Raw genomic sequence first — 19055 nt, 5'->3', positions numbered from 1 at the left:
TGTAAATAAGAATTTGTTCTTAACTGACTTGCCAAGTTAAATAAAGGTTCAATAATAAATAAATCAAATAAAAATAAAGTACAGAGAGATAATATATGAACACCTGCTCCAGAGCACGCAGGACCTCAGACTGGGGCAAAGGTTCACCTTCCAACAGGACAACAACCCTAAGCACACAGACAAAGGACAACGCAGAAGTGGCTTCGGGACAAGTCTCTGAATGTCCTTGTGTGGCCCAGCCAGAGCCTGGACTTGAACCCGATCGAACATCTCTGGAGAGACCTGAAAATAGCTGTGCAGCGACGCTCCCCATCCAACCTGACAGAGGTTGAGAGGATCTGCAGAGAAGAATGGGAAAAAATACAGGTGTGCCAAGCTTGTTCCTGTTAAGACACCTGGCCAGCTGAGTGCAGGTGGGCTCTCCTGTCAACATGAGGCTCCTGTTGCAGCCCTCAAGGGCACATTGACAGATTTTCCACCTAGTCCTCTCTGGGATTCAAACAAGGGATCTTTCAGTTACTGGCCCAACACTGTTAACCGCTAGGCTACCTGCAGCAGGAGCCCCATGTTGACAGGAGAGCCCACCTGCATTCAGCTGGTCAGGGGCAGTGGTGCCCTGTAAGTAACAAATGTATCACTATCAGAGGGGTGTATTATGACATCAGATAGAACTACTCAGACGTTCCAAATATCACTTGATTATCAGAGGGGTGAATTATGACATCATATAGAACTACTCAGACGTTCCAAATATCACTTGATTATCAGAGGGGTGAATTATGACATCATATAGAACTACTCAGACATTCCAAATCAGGCTTCATCCACATCATGAAGGTGGATATTGATCCAACCATTTCCAAAGTAATGACTGGGCTGATGGAAACAGGTTATGCCTGAATATTTTTATAAATGGTGACAGACGATATGTTAGTTCGTTTGACATGGTGGGTTGTGTCAGTAAAAACGTTTTAGTGAGAAATGGAGGTGGAAACTCCTTTATGTACAAATATTTATATAATAACCATCATGTCTTAGTTAACTTGGAGTCACGTGATGATATGTTGTGTGGTCCTCCCTCTAAAACTTGGAAAACCATGTAGTTTATTAGGCTACAGATGAAATAAGTTATAAACTTCACAGGGTGGTGAAAATACATGTGATGAGCTTGATGCTCAATTCCAATACATTTTGAGGGTCTTAATCTGGTGACATGATGACCGATGCTTGGTTGCCATTTGACAAATACAATAATTGCTCTCATCCATAATAATCTCATCAATCGGGTAACAATGTTTATTCAACCAGTGGGAGCGTTGTAAATGCCCCAAGGAAAGTCGAAAGAGGAACTCTTCATTGAGACAATGATAAACAGCAATCTGTGGGAGAGTTGTGGTGGATATTATAAAATAAGGATCTGCTGGAGTCCAAGTCAAACCAAGATTCTTTATTTCTGAGCTCAGAGAGAATAACAGAGTTACACAGCGCAGTGTAGACCGTCTGAATGCCTGAAGCATTGGGTGATGAGCACATATCTTCATAGTTTCCTGTTCCTGGGAGGGACTTTATTCATACAAGGATGCAGGTGCAGCTGTTTTGCAACACAGAATGATACTCCCAAGAACAGGAGCTTATAATAGGACAGTTTCACAAGGTTAGTCACATACTCAGTTATGTGGACAGACAAACAATTAACATTTTCCATTACAGAGTCTGAACATTTTCATTTCATTAAATCATCAGTGGGCCAACAATGCAAATGTCAACAATGGAACAAATGCATCACATCCAAATATTACTGTATTATCTGTAGTGCTGGAGGAATGACACACCCAGATAAACACACACAAATAGTTTAAAAAAAGGAGTTTAAAAGAAGGAACCTGATCTTCTTTATATTCAAACTGACAGACTCCATATTCAATTCATGTTTTCTGATAAAAAACATGCAAATATATGTTTGAGTATACCCTGTACCATTTAATTTCATCTGGTAAAGACAGGTAAACACATTGTCAGTCAACAATATAAGACAACGGGTTCTCTGTTCTATGTTCTCTGATGAATTTTAAGTCAATGAGATGTGAAATATCAATATACAAGTAATTATTCTCTTCTGTGTGGATTATCTCATGACATTTAAGTGACTGTGATGAGTAATATGTTTTCCCACAGTCTGGGCTTTTGTAAGCATTCTCCGCCCTGTGTGAGGTCTCATCTGTTCCTTCAGGCTTCGTAAATGGGCAAACGCTTTGCACCCTGTGAGCAGTGATAAGGCTTCTCCCCTGTGTGTATTCTCTCATGGTGTTTCAGATGACAAGGCCGTTTGAAACTCTTTCCACACTGGGAGCAGTGGTAAGGCTCCTCCCCTGTGTGTATTCTCTCATGCCGTTTCAGATGACAAGGACGTTTGAAACTCTTTAAACATTGGGAGCAGTGGTAAGGCTTCTCCCCTGTGTGTATACTCTCATGCCGTTTCAGATGACAAGGTCGTTTGAAACTCTTTCCACACTTGGAGCAGTAGTACGGCTTCTCTCCTGTGTGTATTCTCTCATGTCGATTCAGCTGCCCTGACTGGTTGAAACACTTTCCACAATGGGAGCAGTGGTAAGGCTTCTCCCCTGTGTGTATTCTCTCATGTTGTTTCAAGTTCCCTAAATCGTTAAAATTCTTTCCACATTGGGAGCAGTGGTAAGGCTTCTCCCATGTGTGTATTTTCTCAAGTTGTTTCAAAGCCCATAACCGGTTACAACCCTTTCTACAGTGGGAGTACTGGTGTCTTCTTGCTGGTTTGGACGTCCCTGGCTCTGGATCCTCTGTGTCTGGTCTTTCTCCTGCCAAATACAGTGTTATTTTTAAATAGAGACCAGAATGAAACCACATGATAAAACAACCTTGCTGCGAGGGTAAATCCTAAATCAGATCTCTCAATAACCTGAGGCCGGTTTTAACAATCTTAGTGTGATTTTAAAACCAATGTAGAGCTTCCTTGTAATTACTGCAATGTTTACATTACTTAACAGCAATCCTTGGGAGAGTTGTGTTAGATATTATAAAATAATGATCTGCTGGAGTCTAAGTCAAACCAAGATTCTTTATTTCTGAGCTCAGAGAGAATAACAGTTACACAGCGCAGTGTAGACAGTCTGAATTCCTGAAGCATTGGGTGATTAGCACATATCTTTATAGTTTCCTGTTCCTGGGAGGGACTTTATTCATACAAGGATGCAGGTGCAAATTGGTTTGCAACACAGGATGATACTCCCAAGAACAGGAGATTATAATAGGACAGTTTCACAAGGTTAGTCACATACTCAGTTATGTGGACACACAAACAATTAACATTTTCCATTACAGAGTCTGAACATTTTCATTTCATTAAATCATCAGTGGGCCAACAATGCAAATGTCAACAATGGAACAAATGCATCACATCCAGATATCACTTGTTAATTAATCTGTGGTGCTGGAGGAATGACACCCAGATAAACACACACAGAGTTTAAAAGGACAATTTAAACACATGGAACCTGATCTATCCTACATTGAAACTGACAACTCCATATTCAATTAATGTTTTCTAATAAAAACATACAAATATATGTTTGAGTATACTTGGTACAATTATTAATTTAATTTCATATGGTATAAACAAGTAAACCCACTCTCTGTCAACAATATAAGACAATGGGAGCACTGTGTATGTTCTCTGATGAATTTTAAGTCAATGTGATGTGAAATATCAATTTACACACTAGGATAAGTAATTATTTTCTCCTGTGTGGATTCTCACATGACGTTTAAGTGACTGTGATGAGCAATATGTTTTCCCACAGTCTGAGCACTTGTAAGATTTCTCCCCTGTGTGCAGTCTCACATGTTCTTTCAGATTTCCTAAATGGGTAAAACGCTTTGCACACTGGGAGCAATTGAAAGGCTTCTCCCCTGTATGTGTTCGCTCATGAGCTTTCAGATTTCTTAAGTGGCTAAAACTCTTTCCACACTGGGAGCAATGGAAAGGCTTCTCACCTGTGTGTGTTCGCTCATGAGCTTTCAGGATTCCTGACTGGCTAAAACTCTCACCACACTGGGCACAATGGTATGGCTTCTCCCCCGTGTGTATTCGCTCATGAGTTTTGAGGGTGTCTAACCGCATAAAACTCTTTCCACACTGGGAGCAATGGAAAGGCTTCTCCCCTGTGTGTATTTGCTCATGTGCTTTCAGCTTTCCTGGCTGGCTAAACCTCTTTCCACACTGGGAGCAATGGTGTGGCTTTGCTCCCGTGTGTATCCGCTGATGTCTTTTCATGTTAACTAACTGGCTAAAACTCTTTCCACAATGGGTGCAATGGAAAGGCTTCTCCCCTGTGTGTATTCGCTCATGAGCTTTCAGGCTTCCTAAGTGGCTAAATCCCTTTCCACACTGGATGCAGTGGTAAGGCTTCTCTCCTGTGTGCAGTCTCATGTGTTCATTCAGGTTTCCTAAGTGGCTAAATCTCTTTACACACTGGGAGCATTTGTAAGGCTTCTCACCTGTGTGTATTCGCTCGTGCACTTTCAGGTGTCCTAATTCGCTAAAACTATTTCCACACTGGGCGCAATGGTATGGCTTCTCCCCTGTGTGTATTCGCTCATGAGATTGCAGGTTCCCTAACAAGCTAAAACGCTTTCCACACTGGGCGCAATGGAAAGGCTTCTCCCCTGTATGTATTCTCTCGTGTCTTTTCAGATTTCCTAAAAGGTTAAAACTCGTTCCACACAGGGTGCAATGGAAAGGCTTCGCTTCGGTGTGTATCCTCTCATGTCTTTTCAGGCTTCCTAACTTGGTAAACCTAGTTCCACAATGGTAGCAGTGGTAAGGCTTCTCCCCTGAGTGTATTCGCTCATGAGCTTTCAGGCTTCCTAACTTGGTAAAACTCTTTCCAATCTGGGAGCAGAGGTGTCGTCTTGCTGGTTTGGACGTCTCTTGTTCCCCCGAGTTTGGTTTTTCTCCTGCCAAAGACAGTGTTTATTTAAAGAGAGCCCTGAATGAAACCTCCACATGATAAAACCGCCTTGCTATGAGGTTTAATCCAAATCAGATCCCTCAATAACCGGAGGCCATTTTTCAAACATTTCATAATTTAAAACAATCTTGGTTTGATTTTAAAGCAGATTATGTTGTAGAGCTTCCTAGTAATTTGTTTAGTTTACATTACTTATTCATTCTGTTTTAGAAGTCAGAAAACAAAAAACTAGACAGTTCTAGGACACTGAAGACACAGACGTCGCTGGATTCCTATTGAACAGGTGGTTCTAAATATATAACATTCATAGCTGTATGATACAGAATGTGACCTACACACTTCCTTAAACATATAATAACTAAAGAAGTAATTTTGTGTGGAAGTCCAAAACGTGTTTTACATTGGAGACAGATACAAAGCACATCAGTAACATCTCCCCGTTGTCTCAAGGGTTCGACACATTGCTGTTCAAAAATCTTTAACATTTTGACTAATCACTAATGTCATGATATTTCGGGTAAAGTAAAAATAATGAAATATTTGGGGCAGATTAAAATATATATTATTATAAACAACTTTTTTGTAAATTTCTAGTTTACAGTCTTGTCTCCTCGCTGCAACTCCTGTAATATCTCGGGAGAGGCGAACGTCAAGAGCCAACCCGGAAGCCAGCCACACCAACGTGTTGGAGGAAACACTGTACACCTGGCGACCGTGACAGCGTGCATGTGCCCAGCCGCCACAGGAGTCGCTAGAGCGTGATGGGACAAGGACACCCCAACTGGGCAAACCCTCCCCCAACCAGGACGACGCTGGTTGTTGGCCAATTGTGCGTCACCTCATGGCTCTCCCGGTCATGGCCGGCTGCGAAACAGGTCGTACATTTTGGAGAAATGTCCTCTGGTCTGATGAAACAAAAGTAGAACCGTTTGGCCATAATGACCATCGTTGCGTTTGGAGGAAAAAAAGGGGGGGGCTTGCAAGCCGAACAACACCATCCCAACTGTGAAGCGCGGGGGGTGGCAGCATCATGTTGTGGGGGTGCTTCGCTGCAGGAGGCACTGGTGAACTTCACAAAATAGATGGCATCATGAGGCAGGACAATTATGTGGATATATTGAAGTAACATCTCAAGACATCAATCAGGATGTTAAAGCTTGGTGGCAAACGGATCTTCCAAAATGGACGACGACCCCAAACATACTTCCAACGTTGTGGCAAAATGGCTTCAGGACAACAAATTCAAGGTGTTGGAGTGGCCGTCACAAAGCCCTGACCTCAATCCTATAGAACATTTGTGGGCAGAACTGAAAAAGTGTGTGCGAGCAAGGAGGCCTTACAAACCTGTCTCTGTTACACCCGCTCTGGCAGGAGGAAGGGGCCAAAATTCACTCAACTTATTGTGGGAAGCTTGTGGAAGGCTACCTGAAACATGTGACCCAAGAAAAACTATTTAAAGGCAATGCTACCAAATAGTAATTGAGTGCATGTAAACTTCTGACCCACTGGGAATGTGACTATTATTCTGACATTTCACATTCTTAAAATAAAGTGGTGATTGTTACGTTCCCCAGTTTCTGGGTTGTGGTTTGTTATGTGTGTTTCAGGACGGCTTCCTGAAATCCCCTAAGCAGCTGATTGGTCGACTCCATGGCTAATTGGAACTGACCCCGCCCCCTTGTCAAGATGCAGCTGTCTCCAATTACCCATTCTTTCAGAAGCTATATGAAAGCCATTGTTCTGTTTGGAAGAGAGATCATTGAAGAAAGATGATTGCTGAGAGCTCATTGAAGAAAGATGATTGCTGAGAGCTCATTGAAGAAAGATGATTGCTGAGAGCTCATTGAAGAAAGATGATTGCTGAGAGCTCATTGAAGAAAGATGATTGCTGAGAGCTCATTGAAGAAAGATGATTGCTGAGAGCTCATTGAAGAAAGATTATTGCTGAGAGCTCATTGAAGAAAGATGATTGCTGAGAGCTCATTGAAGAAAGATGATTGCTGAGAGATCATTGAAGAAAGATGATTGCTGAGAGATCATTGAAGAAAGATGATTGCTGAGAGAAGAGGCTGATGGTTATAGCATATGTTGGTTGTTTCTCAGGCAGTTGGTATGTATTATGTTAGTTGTAGATGGGAGCAACTAGGTAGGTTCTGTTTGAGTTTGTTGCTCAGTCATAGCCTATTTGATGTCCTGTGTTTCTGTGTGTTTGTGAAGAGTTTAATTTGTTCCCAGGGGGGAAGGGGAAGGCACCTAGGGAGTGCTTAGGCAAGAGGCCCGCGGGCATCCATATACCCGTAGTATATTTACTGTCTAGGCACACTAGGTAAGACCTGGGTGGACCCCCTCCTGTATTTTGGTTAGGGCACTAGGTGGTGCTAAATTAGGTAAGTAGTGGTTAGGCAGGTAAGATTGGCTAAATTGTATGTCAACTTCTGACCTCCACTGTATATAGTACCAGTCAAAAGGTTGGACACACCTCCTCATTCAAGGGTTTTTCTTTTTTGCTATTTTCCACATTTTAGAATAATGGTGAAGACATCAAAACTACGAAGTAACACATACAGAATCATGTAGAAACCAAAAAAGTGTTAAACAAATCAAAGTATATTTTATATTTGAGATTATTCAAAGTAGCCCCCCTTTGCCTTGATGACAGCTTTGCACGCTCTTGGCATTCTCTCAACCAGCTTCACCTGAAATGCTTTTTTCCAAACGTCTTGAAGGAGTTCCCACATATGTTAAGCACTTATTGGTTGCTTTCCTTCACTCTGCGGTCCAACTCATCCCAAACCATCTCAAATGGGTTGAGGTTGGGTGATTGTGGAGGCCAAGACATCTGATGCAGCATTCAATCACTCTCGTTGGTCAAATTGCCCTTACACAGCCTGGAGGTGTGTTTTGGGTCATTGTCCCATTGAAAAACAAATGATAGTCCCACTAAGCCAAAACCAGACGGGGTGGTGTATCGCTGTGGTAGCCAACCTGGTTAAGTGTGTAATGAATTCTAAAAAATCATTGACAGTGTCATCAGCAAAGCACCCCCACACCATCACACCCCCTCCTCCATGCTTCACGGTGGGAACCACGCATGCAGAGATCATTCTACTCTGCGTCTCACAAAGACGTGGCGGTTTGAACCCAATCTCAAATTTGGATTCATCAGACCAAAGGACAGATTTACACAGGTCTAAGGTTTATTGCTCGTGTTTCTTGGCCCAAGCAAGTCTCTTCTTATTATTGGTGTCCTTTAGTAGTAGTTTCTTTGCAGCAATTCGACCACAAAGGCCTGATTCACGCAGTCTCCTCTGAACAGATGTTGTTGAGAATGTGTCTGTTACTTGAACTCTGAAGCTTTTATTTGGGCTGCAATTTCTGAGGCTGGTAACTCTAACAAAATGATCCTTTGCAGCAGAGGTAACTCTGGGTCTTCCTTTCCTGTGGAGGTCCTCATGAGAGCCAGTTTCATCATAGCAGAGGTAACTCTGGGTCTTCCTTTCGTGTGGAGGTCCTCATGAGAGCCAGTTTCCTCATAGCAGAGGTAACTCTGGGTCTTCCTTTCCTGTGGAGGTCCTCATGAGAGCCAGTTTCATCATAGCAGAGGTAACTCTGGGTCTTCCTTTCCTGTGGAGGTCCTCATGAGAGCCAGTTTCATCATAGCGCCTGATTGTTTTTGCGACTGTACTTGAAGAAACTTTCGAAGTTCGTAATTTTCTTGATTGACCTTCATGTCTTAAAAGTAATGATGGACTGTCGTTTCTCTTTGCTTATTTGAACTGTTCTTGCCATAATATGGACTTGGTCTTCTATACACCACCCTACCTTGTCACAACACAACTGATTGGCTCAAACGCATTAAGAAGGAAAGAAATTCCACAAATTACCAAGGCACATCTGTTAATTAATTGAAATGCATTCCAGGTGACTTCCTCATGAAGCTGGTTGAGAGAAGGCCAAGAGTGTGCAAGGCAAAGGGTGGCTACTTTGAATAATTTGTTTAACACTTTTGGTTACTGTATGATTCCATAAGTGTTATTTCATAGTTTTGATGTCTTCACTACTATTCTACAATTTATAAAATAGTAAAAACGAAGAAAAACCCTTGAATGAGTAGTTGTGTCCTAACTGTTGACTGGTACTGTATATATGGTCGATTCTGTGGGAAAGTCAACCTGAACATGTGTAACGGAGGTGAGAACGTGCCATAAACTCACTCCACAGCTTGAAACGTCACAGATGGAGCTGTCCAACTGGTACCTTTTAAACTCACTCCACAGCTTGAAATGTCACAGATGGAGCTGTCCAACTGGTACCTTTTCTATAGCTCCATCGGTTCATTGTCAAGGAGAGCGGTCACATGTGATGAGAAGCAGAGGATCACTAGTTTGAGTCCATTATGGGGATAGAGGAGGAAGCTAAACTGTAAGCAGCACACTGATGTCAGAAACATGAACAATAAAGTGAGTCATTTCCAAATGAAACAATGTTCTTTAAGGTCTATATAGTATATATATATTAAACCATGTTCTTTAAGGTCTATATAGTATATATATATGAAACCATGTTCTTTAAGGTCTATATAGTATATATATATATTAAACCATGTTCTGTTAAGGTCTATATAGTATATATATATTAAACCATGTTCTTTAAGGTCTATATAGTATATATATATATTAAACCATGTTCTTTAAGGTCTATATAGTATATATATTAAACCATGTTCTTTAAGGTCTATATAGTATATATATAAATATTAAACCATGTTCTGTTAAGGTCTATTTAGTATATATATATTAAACCATGTTCTTTAAGGTCTATATAGTATATATATATTAAACCATGTTCTTTAAGGTCTATATAGTATATATATATATTAAACCATGTTCTGTTAAGGTCTATATAGTATATGTATGTTGGAGTTCATTTGACCTGTTAGAGTAGGAACTGTAATACATTTTGTCCATTAGAGACGGAGGCCAAGTCTCACAAGAAAAGCTTTTCATTCAGTCCTATTTCATAACCCTAACCATAACCCTAACCCCTAACCATAACCCCTAACCCCTAACCATAACCCCTAACCCATAACCCCTAACCCATAACCATAACCCCTAACCATAACCCCTAACCCCTAACCATAACCCCTAACCCTAACCATAACCCCTAACCATAACCCTAACCATAACCCTAACCCCTAACCCATAACCATAACCCCTAACCATAACCATAACCCCTAACCATAACCCCTAACCATAACCATAACCCCTAACCCCTAACCCATAACCATAACCCCCCTAACCATAACCCCTAACCATAACCATAACCCCTAACCCCTAACCATAACCATAACCCCTAACCATAACCCCTAACCATAACCATAACCCCTAACCCCTAACCCCTAACCCATAACCCCTAACCCATAACCATAACCCCTAACCATAACCCCTAACCCCTAACCCATAACCCCTAACCATAACCCCTAACCCCTAACCCATAACCATAACCCCTAACCCCTAACCCATAACCCTAACCCCTAACCATAACCCCTAACCCCTAACCCATAACCCCCCTAACCATAACCCCTAACCATAACCATAACCCCTAACCATAACCATAACCCCTAACCCCTAACCATAACCCCTAACCATAACCATAACCCCTAACCATAACCATAACCCCTAACCATAACCATAACCCCTAACCATAACCCCTAACCCCTAACCATAACCCCTAACCATAACCCCTAACCATAACCATAACCATAACCCCTAACCATAACCATAACCCCTAACCATAACCCCTAACCATAACCATAACCCCTAACCATAACCCCTAACCATAACCCCTAACCATAACCATAACCCCTAACCATAACCCCTAACCATAACCCCTAACCATAACCATAACCCCTAACCATAACCCCTAACCATAACCCCTAACCATAACCCCTAACCCCTAACCATAACCCCTAACCATAACCATAACCCCTAACCCCTAACCATAACCCCTAACCATAACCATAACCCCTAACCCCTAACCCCTAACCATAACCCCTAACCCTAACCCCTAACCCCTAACCATAACCCCTAACCATAACCATAACCCATAACCATAACCCCTAACCCCTAACCATAACCCCTAACCATAACCATAACCCATAACCATAACCCCTAACCCCTAACCATAACCATAACCATAACCATAACCCATAACCCTAACCCCTAACCATAACCCCTAACCATAACCATAAACCATAACCATAACCCCTAACCATAACCATAACCCCTAACCATAACCATAACCCCTAACCATAACCATAACCATAACCCCTAACCATAACCATAACCCCTAACCATAACCATAACCCTAACCATAACCCCTAACCATAACCCTAACCATAACCCCTAACCATAACCATAACCATAACCCTAACCATAACCCCTAACCATAACCCTAACCCCTAACCCCTAACCATAACCCTAACCATAACCCTAACCATAACCCTAACCATAACCCCTAACCATAACCATAACCATAACCCTAACCATAACCCTAACCATAACCATAACCATAACCCTAACCCTAACCCCTAACCATAACCCTAACCATAACCCCTAACCATAACCCTAACCATAACCCCTAACCATAACCATAACCCCTAACCATAACCCTAACCATAACCCCTAACCATAACCCCTAACCATAACCATAACCCCTAACCATAACCATAACCCCTAACCATAACCATAACCCCTAACCATAACCATAACCCCTAACCATAACCCCTAACCATAACCCCTAACCATAACCCCTAACCATAACCACTAACCATAACCCCTAACCCCTAACCATAACCCCTAACCCCTAACCATAACCATAACCCCTAACCATAACCCCTAACCATAACCCTAACCCCTAACCATAACCATAACCCCTAACCATAACCATAACCCCTAACCATAACCCCTAACCATAACCATAACCCCTAACCATAACCCCTAACCATAACCATAACCCCTAACCATAACCATAACCCTAACCCATAACCATAACCATAACCCCTAACCCCTAACCATAACCCCTAACCATAACCCCTAACCATAACCATAACCCTAACCATAACCCCTAACCATAACCATAACCCCTAACCATAACCCCTAACCATAACCATAACCCCTAACCATAACCCCTAACCATAACCCCTAACCATAACCCCTAACCATAACCATAACCCCTAACCATAACCATAACCCCTAACCATAACCCCTAACCATAACCATAACCCCTAACCATAACCATAACCCCTAACCATAACCCCTAACCCCTAACCATAACCCCTAACCCCTAACCATAACCCCTAACCATAACCCCTAACCCCTAACCATAACCCCTAACCCCTAACCATAACCCCTAACCATAACCCCTAACCATAACCCTAACCATAACCATAACCCATAACCCTAACCCTAACCATAACCCCTAACCATAACCCCTAACCATAACCCCTAACCATAACCATAACCCTAACCATAACCATAACCCCTAACCATAACCCTAACCCCTACCCCTAACCATAACCCCTAACCATAACCCCTAACCCCTAACCATAACCCATAACCCTAACCCCTAACCCTAACCCCTACCCCTAACCCCTAACCATAACCCCTAACCATAACCCCTAACCATAACCCCTAACCCCTAACCATAACCCCTAACCCCTAACCCCTAACCATAACCCCTAACCATAACCCCTAACCATAACCCTAACCATAACCATAACCCATAACCCTAACCATAACCATAACCCCTAACCATAACCCTAACCCCTAACCATAACCCCTAACCATAACCATAACCATAACCCTAACCATAAACCATAACCCATAACCCCTAACCATAACCCTAACCATAACCCTAACCATAACCATAACCCCTAACCATAACCCTAACCATAACCCCTAACCATAACCCCTAACCATAACCCCTAACCATAACCCCTAACCCCTAACCATAACCCATAACCCTAACCCCTAACCCCTACCCCTAACCATAACCCCTAACCATAACCCCTAACCCTAACCCTAACCATAACCCTAACCATAACCCCTAACCCCTAACCATAACCCCTAACCATAACCCCTAACCATAACCCTAACCATAACCCTAACCATAACCCCTAACCATAACCCCTAACCCCTAACCATAACCCTAACCATAACCCCTAACCATAACCCCTAACCCCTAACCATAACCCCTAACCATAACCCCTAACCATAACCCCTAACCCCTAACCATAACCCCTAACCCCTAACCATAACCCCTAACCCTAACCATAACCATAACCCCTAACCCCTAACCATAACCCCTAACCATAACCCCTAACCCCTAACCATAACCATATTTCATGGCTTTTAAAGAGCTTGTTTTACGGCGCTTGTTTTATTGCCATTTTTTAACAAGTTCTGTAGATCAGATGTTAATGAAGCAATACAGACCACATTGAGGGGTCTTGAGTTTTGTTTGCCTGTTCTACAGTCTGGTAAAGATACGGGGGTTGACTGGGACAAGCAATGTAACATCCATCATGATTATAAGGAAATGGGACAGGCAATGTAACACCCATCATGATTTTAAGGAAATGGGACAGGCAATGTAACATCCATCATGATTTTAAGGAAATGGGACAGGCGATGTAACATCCATCATGATTTTAAGGAAATGGGACAGGCAATGTAACATCCATCATGATTATAAGGAAATGGGACAGGCAATGTAACATCCATCATGATTTTAAGGAAATGGGACAGGCAATGTAACATCCATCATGATTTTAAGGAAATGGGACAGGCAATGTAACATCCATCATGATTATAAGGAAATGGGACAGGCAATGTAACACCCATCATGATTTTAAGGAAATGGGACAGGCAATGTAACATCCATCATGATTTTAAGGAAATGGGACAGGCAATGTAACATCCATCATGATTATAAGGAAATGGGACAGGCAATGTAACATCCATCATGATTATAAGGAAATGGGACAGGCAATGTAACATCCATCATGATTATAAGGAAATGGGACAGGCAATGTAACATCCATCATGATTATAAGGAAATGGGACAGGCAATGTAACATCCATCATGATTATAAGGAAATGGGACAGGCAATGTAACATCCATCATGATTATAAGGAAATGGGACAGGCAATGTAACATCCATCATGATTATAAGGAAATGGGACAGGCAATGTAACATCCATCATGTTTTAAAGGAAATGGGACAGGCAATGTAACATCCATCATGATTATAAGGAAATGGGACAGGCAATGTAACATCCATCATGATTATAAGGAAATGGGACAGGCAATGTAACACCCATCATGATTTTAAGGAAATGGGACAGGCAATGTAACACCCATCATGATTATAAGGAAATGGGACAGGCAATGTAACACCCATCATGTTTTTAAGGAAATGGGACAGGCAATGTAACACCCATCATGATTTTAAGGAAATGGGACAGGCAATGTAACATCCATCATGATTATAAGGAAATGGGACAGGCGATGTAACATCCATCATGATTTTAAGGAAATGGGACAGGCAATGTAACATCCATCATGATTTTAAGGAAATGGGACAGGCAATGTAACATCCATCATGATTTTAAGGAAATGGGACAGGCAATGTAACATCCATCATGATTTAAAGGAAATGGGACAGGCAATGTAACATCCATCATGATTTTAAGGAAATGGGACAGGTGATGTAACACCAATCATGATTTTAAGGAAATGGGACAGGCAATGTAACACCCATCATGATTATAAGGAAATGGGACAGGCAATGTAACATCCATCATGATTATAAGGAAATGGGACAGGCAATGTAACATCCATCATGATTTTAAGGAAATGGGACAGGTGAGGTAACACCCATCATGATTATAAGGAAATGGGACAGGCAATGTAACATCCATCATGATTTTAAGGAAATATTTTTGCAGTCTATCTTCATGTCAACTGATGGGTTTTGACCTATAAACTTCAAACATCCTTGATGATGTCACGGCGGGAGAGAGAGAGAGAGAGAAGGTGCCGGACGTGTAAATACTGTCAGAACATGTTGTTGACATCAGGGAGAGAGAGAGAGAAGGTGCCGGACATGTAAATACTGTCAGAACATGTTGTTGACATCAGGGAGAGAGAGAGAGAAGGTGCCGGACATGTAAATACTGTCAGAACATGTTGTTGACATCAGGGAGAGAGAGAGAGAAGGTGCCGGACATGTAAATACTGTCAGAACATGTTGTTGACATCAGGGAGAGAGAGAGAGAAGGTGCCGGACATGTAAATACTGTCAGAACATGTTATTGACATCAGGGAGAGAGAGAGAGAAGGTGCCGGACATGTAAATACTGTCAGAACATGTTGTTGACATCAGGGAGAGAGAGAGAAGGTGCCGGACATGTAAATACTGTCAGAACATGTTGTTGACATCAGGGAGAGAGAGAGAGAGAGAGAGAAGGTGCCGGACATGTAAATACTGTCAGAACATGTTGTTGACATCAGGGAGAGAGAGAGAGAGAGAGAGAGAGAAGGTGCCGGACGTGTAAATACTGTCAGAACATGTTGTTGACATCAGAGAGAAAGAGAGAGAAGGTGCCGGACATGTAAATACTGTCAGAACATGTTGTTGACATCAGGGAGAGAGAGAGAGAAGGTGCCGGACATGTAAATACTGTCAGAACATGTTGTTGACATCAGGGAGAGAGAGAGAGAAGGTGCCGGACATGTAAATACTGTCAGAACATGTTGTTGACATCAGGGAGAGAGAGAGAGAGAGAGAGAAGGTGCCGGACATGTAAATACTGTCAGAACATGTTGTTGACATCAGGGAGAGAGAGAGAGAGAGAGAGAAGGTGCCGGACGTGTAAATACTGTCAGAACATGTTGTTGACATCAGGGAGAGAGAGAGAAGGTGCCGGACATGTAAATACTGTCAGAACATGTTGTTGACATCAGGGAGAGAGAGAGAGAGCGAGAGAGAGAGAAGGTGCCGGACGTGTAAATACTGTCAGAACATGTTGTTGACATCAGGGAGAGAGAGAGAAGGTGCCGGACGCGTAAATACTGTCAGAACATGTTGTTGACACCAGGGAGAGAGAGAGAAGGTGCCGGACGTGTAAATACTGTCAGAACATGTTGTTGACATCAGGGAGAGAGAGAGAGAGAGAGAGAAGGTGCCGGACATGTAAATACTGTCAGAACATGTTGTTGACATCAGGGAGAGAGAGAGAGAAGGTACCGGACATGTAAATACTGTCAGAACATGTTATTGACATCAGGGAGAGAGAGAGAAGGTGCCGGACGTGTAAATACTGTCAGAACATGTTATTGACATCAGGGAGAGAGAGAGAAGGTGCCGGACGTGTAAATACTGTCAGAACATGTTATTGACATCAGGGAGAGAGAGAGAAGGTGCCGGACGTGTAAATACTGTCAGAACATGTTATTGTTAGACATCAGGGATCATATGGAAAGGAGGGGTGGGGTCACATACCGGTACGAGTCAACAGGACAGCTCTGAGTTACGGAGGATGAAGGAATTTGAGGATGAGGTCAGATGACGTGAGAAAGAATAGTCATCACTACAGTTCTGCCTAGCAACAGAGAGGTATTGGTCTGACCATATGTGAGGAGGAGACTCAGCCTTGGAAGGGTTAAATACCAGCGCTGGTGTGAATAGGTTGCTTGTCTCATGCAGCTGTAAGACCCAATGGGTGATTTAAACTTGGTTTAAGCTTTACCAACCGTCCCTGAGTTTATTTACTCTGTTTGTTTATTTAAGAACCTAACACAACTAACAGAACTCTGTCTACTGTGGTGGAAATATACCTGGTAACAGATACCAGTCCATCTTCATGTCAACTAACAGAACTCTGCTGGTTGTCCTGGTAACATACTAGATGGCAGATCTATTTAATTTGTTCAAACTAAACTACAGCACTTACTTTGATGTGTCAAATCTGATCCTTTCTTCTCTTCTCCTCCTCTCACAGTTCCACTCAGCCCCGTTGTTTTCCTGCAGTCCACCAGCAGCACAGACAACCTCTTCATACCCAGCAATAAGGTGCTACCGGGAGAGGCACGACACGGGGACTCCGGGAGGGAGGAAGGGCTAGCGTTGTCCTGGTAACCATAAAGAGGGGAGACAGACACATATCATTATGGATGCTGATGTCACTGTTGTCATGAAGTGCCTTTACAGAAACCCAGCCCTGACCCAGATAGAGCAAGCTGTATGCTAGACCAGATCAAGCTGTATGCTAGACCAGACCAAGCTGTATGCTAGACCAGACCAAGCTGTACCATCTGGTGTTCTGATCTGGAGAGACTCTTCTCTTCCTCGTCAGCATCAGGATGTTGTTGAGGCTCCCCAGAGGATCCACCATAGTCATGTCTCTCTCCTGTGTGAACGAGAACATCAAACAGGTGGTAAACTTATGATCTACTATTACAATCACATAGAGTCTTACAAGAGGCATTAATATCTCTAAACAGGGCCTAAAATGCAAATGTTAAAGGGTTGTTCCACTAAATGGGTGCCTGTTGCATCCCTTTGATATTTAAGTAGAAATTATGCACCAATATTGCATTTTAAAAGCCTGTTATATTAGATGAGGGGAACTTTAATATAGATCACATGAAGAATTCAACACATCTAATTTAAAAGTCCCCAAAATATATGCACCAATTGCAGATCGCCCCTTTAACAATTCCTACAGTACTGAACAACATATTCAAGTGTAGAACTTCAGTAGAATGCCCCTTTAAAACCACACATTAGTTCAACAACGGGCATAGTTTGTGCCCCTGTTTAAGACAGTACTCACTGGTGTTAATCTGATCTTCTGTCTCCTCCTCTTTCACTCCCAAAACTTCTTCCTCCTTCACCTTTATTGAGACAGCATCCTCTTCCTCTATAAAAGGTTCTTTATCTTCTTTCACTGTAACAGCCTCCTCTTCTTTCACTATAACAGCCTCCTCTGCTTCCTTTTTAATTCTAAAATGTTCTTTCTCTCCTTTCACTGTAATATCCACCTCTTCTTCTTCTTTCACGACAATGTTCATCTCTAGAGCTTCTTTCTTCGTACAGCAGACATCCTCTTCTTTAGCAGGGGAATAGTAGTTTAGTGAACTCATGGTCGGGGATGTTAGTTAACTAGCTAGCTAGCATTAGCGAATAGCCGAGTGCTAGGCTCAGCATCAATCTTTAACAGGTTTGCAAATTGAAAAGGCAAATTAGATTAAAGTTAACCAGTTGATACGTCAGCTGACATGTGTTTTAAACACTGGGTTTGCCGAATGTACACAAGCATGGTCTAAAACGTCAATCTGTAAGTTTTATGTTGGCTAGCAAGCTACCGAGGTGGTTGAAAGAGTTGGCGCCTTGTTGTTCCTGAAAAAGTGTCCCGTCCAGTCCATTATACGTCACGCAAGAAGCATCACCTGAAAGACGCCCATCGCCATCTGCTGGCTGGAGTGGGTAACGCAGTTTGGAAACAATAGTCACGACACGTTTTGTATTGGAAAGAACGTCATAATAATTTAATAACAATAAGCTGATATATTTTCTCTTTCGTCTTACAACTAATACGTCCCTGTACACAGACGTAGAAGCTTAATATTGTAACGAGCCTGGGTTTATAAGCGCGGAAATCGACCCTGCCGCACGAGCTTTTGCGGCACAGTCGATAGCGCGACGGTCCTCGGGCTCGAAGGTCGAGGGTTCAAGTGCTCCCCGCTGTTTCATTACAATATGAATATGTGGACGATGAATAAATACTTATCTGAATAGGTAGTGTGTTACTGTGTGTTTTCAATCAGGATCTCAGGGATCACTGCCTCAAACGACCACCCCTCATCACTGTCAAACGCTCCCTAAAACACTTCTGCGAGCAGGCCTTTCTAATCGACCTGGCCCGGGTATCCTGGAAGGATATTGACCAAATCCCGTCAGTCGAGGGTGCCTGGTCGTTCTTT

General features: G+C 42.4%; 1 protein-coding gene across 2 annotated transcripts; it reads right to left on the bottom strand.

Moving 5' to 3' along the window:
- Positions 1-1432: 1432 nt before the first annotated feature.
- LOC139370113 (zinc finger protein 135-like) lies at positions 1433-18471 on the bottom strand. 2 transcript variants are annotated; one of them, XM_071109433.1, is made up of 4 exons: positions 17906-18471; positions 17382-17479; positions 17024-17201; positions 1433-2834 (listed from the first exon to the last, which is right to left on the bottom strand). In XM_071109433.1, exons 1-4 carry the CDS (start codon positions 18213-18215, stop codon positions 2227-2229), a joined length of 1194 nt encoding a protein of 397 aa, XP_070965534.1. In that variant the 5' UTR covers positions 18216-18471; the 3' UTR covers positions 1433-2226. The 2 variants fall into 2 exon arrangements, with proteins under 2 accessions (XP_070965534.1, XP_070965533.1); XM_071109432.1 differs by lacking the exons at positions 1433-2834; positions 17382-17479; positions 17906-18471 and adding an exon at positions 3547-4992 and having other exon boundaries at positions 17024-17149.
- Between the last annotated feature and the right edge of the window lie 584 nt (positions 18472-19055).

Source organism: Oncorhynchus clarkii, chromosome 17, assembly GCF_045791955.1.
Source record: "Oncorhynchus clarkii lewisi isolate Uvic-CL-2024 chromosome 17, UVic_Ocla_1.0, whole genome shotgun sequence".
NCBI classification, from domain to species: domain Eukaryota; kingdom Metazoa; phylum Chordata; class Actinopteri; order Salmoniformes; family Salmonidae; genus Oncorhynchus; species Oncorhynchus clarkii.
The sequence above is the reverse complement of the archived record's forward strand: the minus strand, read 5'-3'. Positions and strand labels throughout refer to the sequence as shown.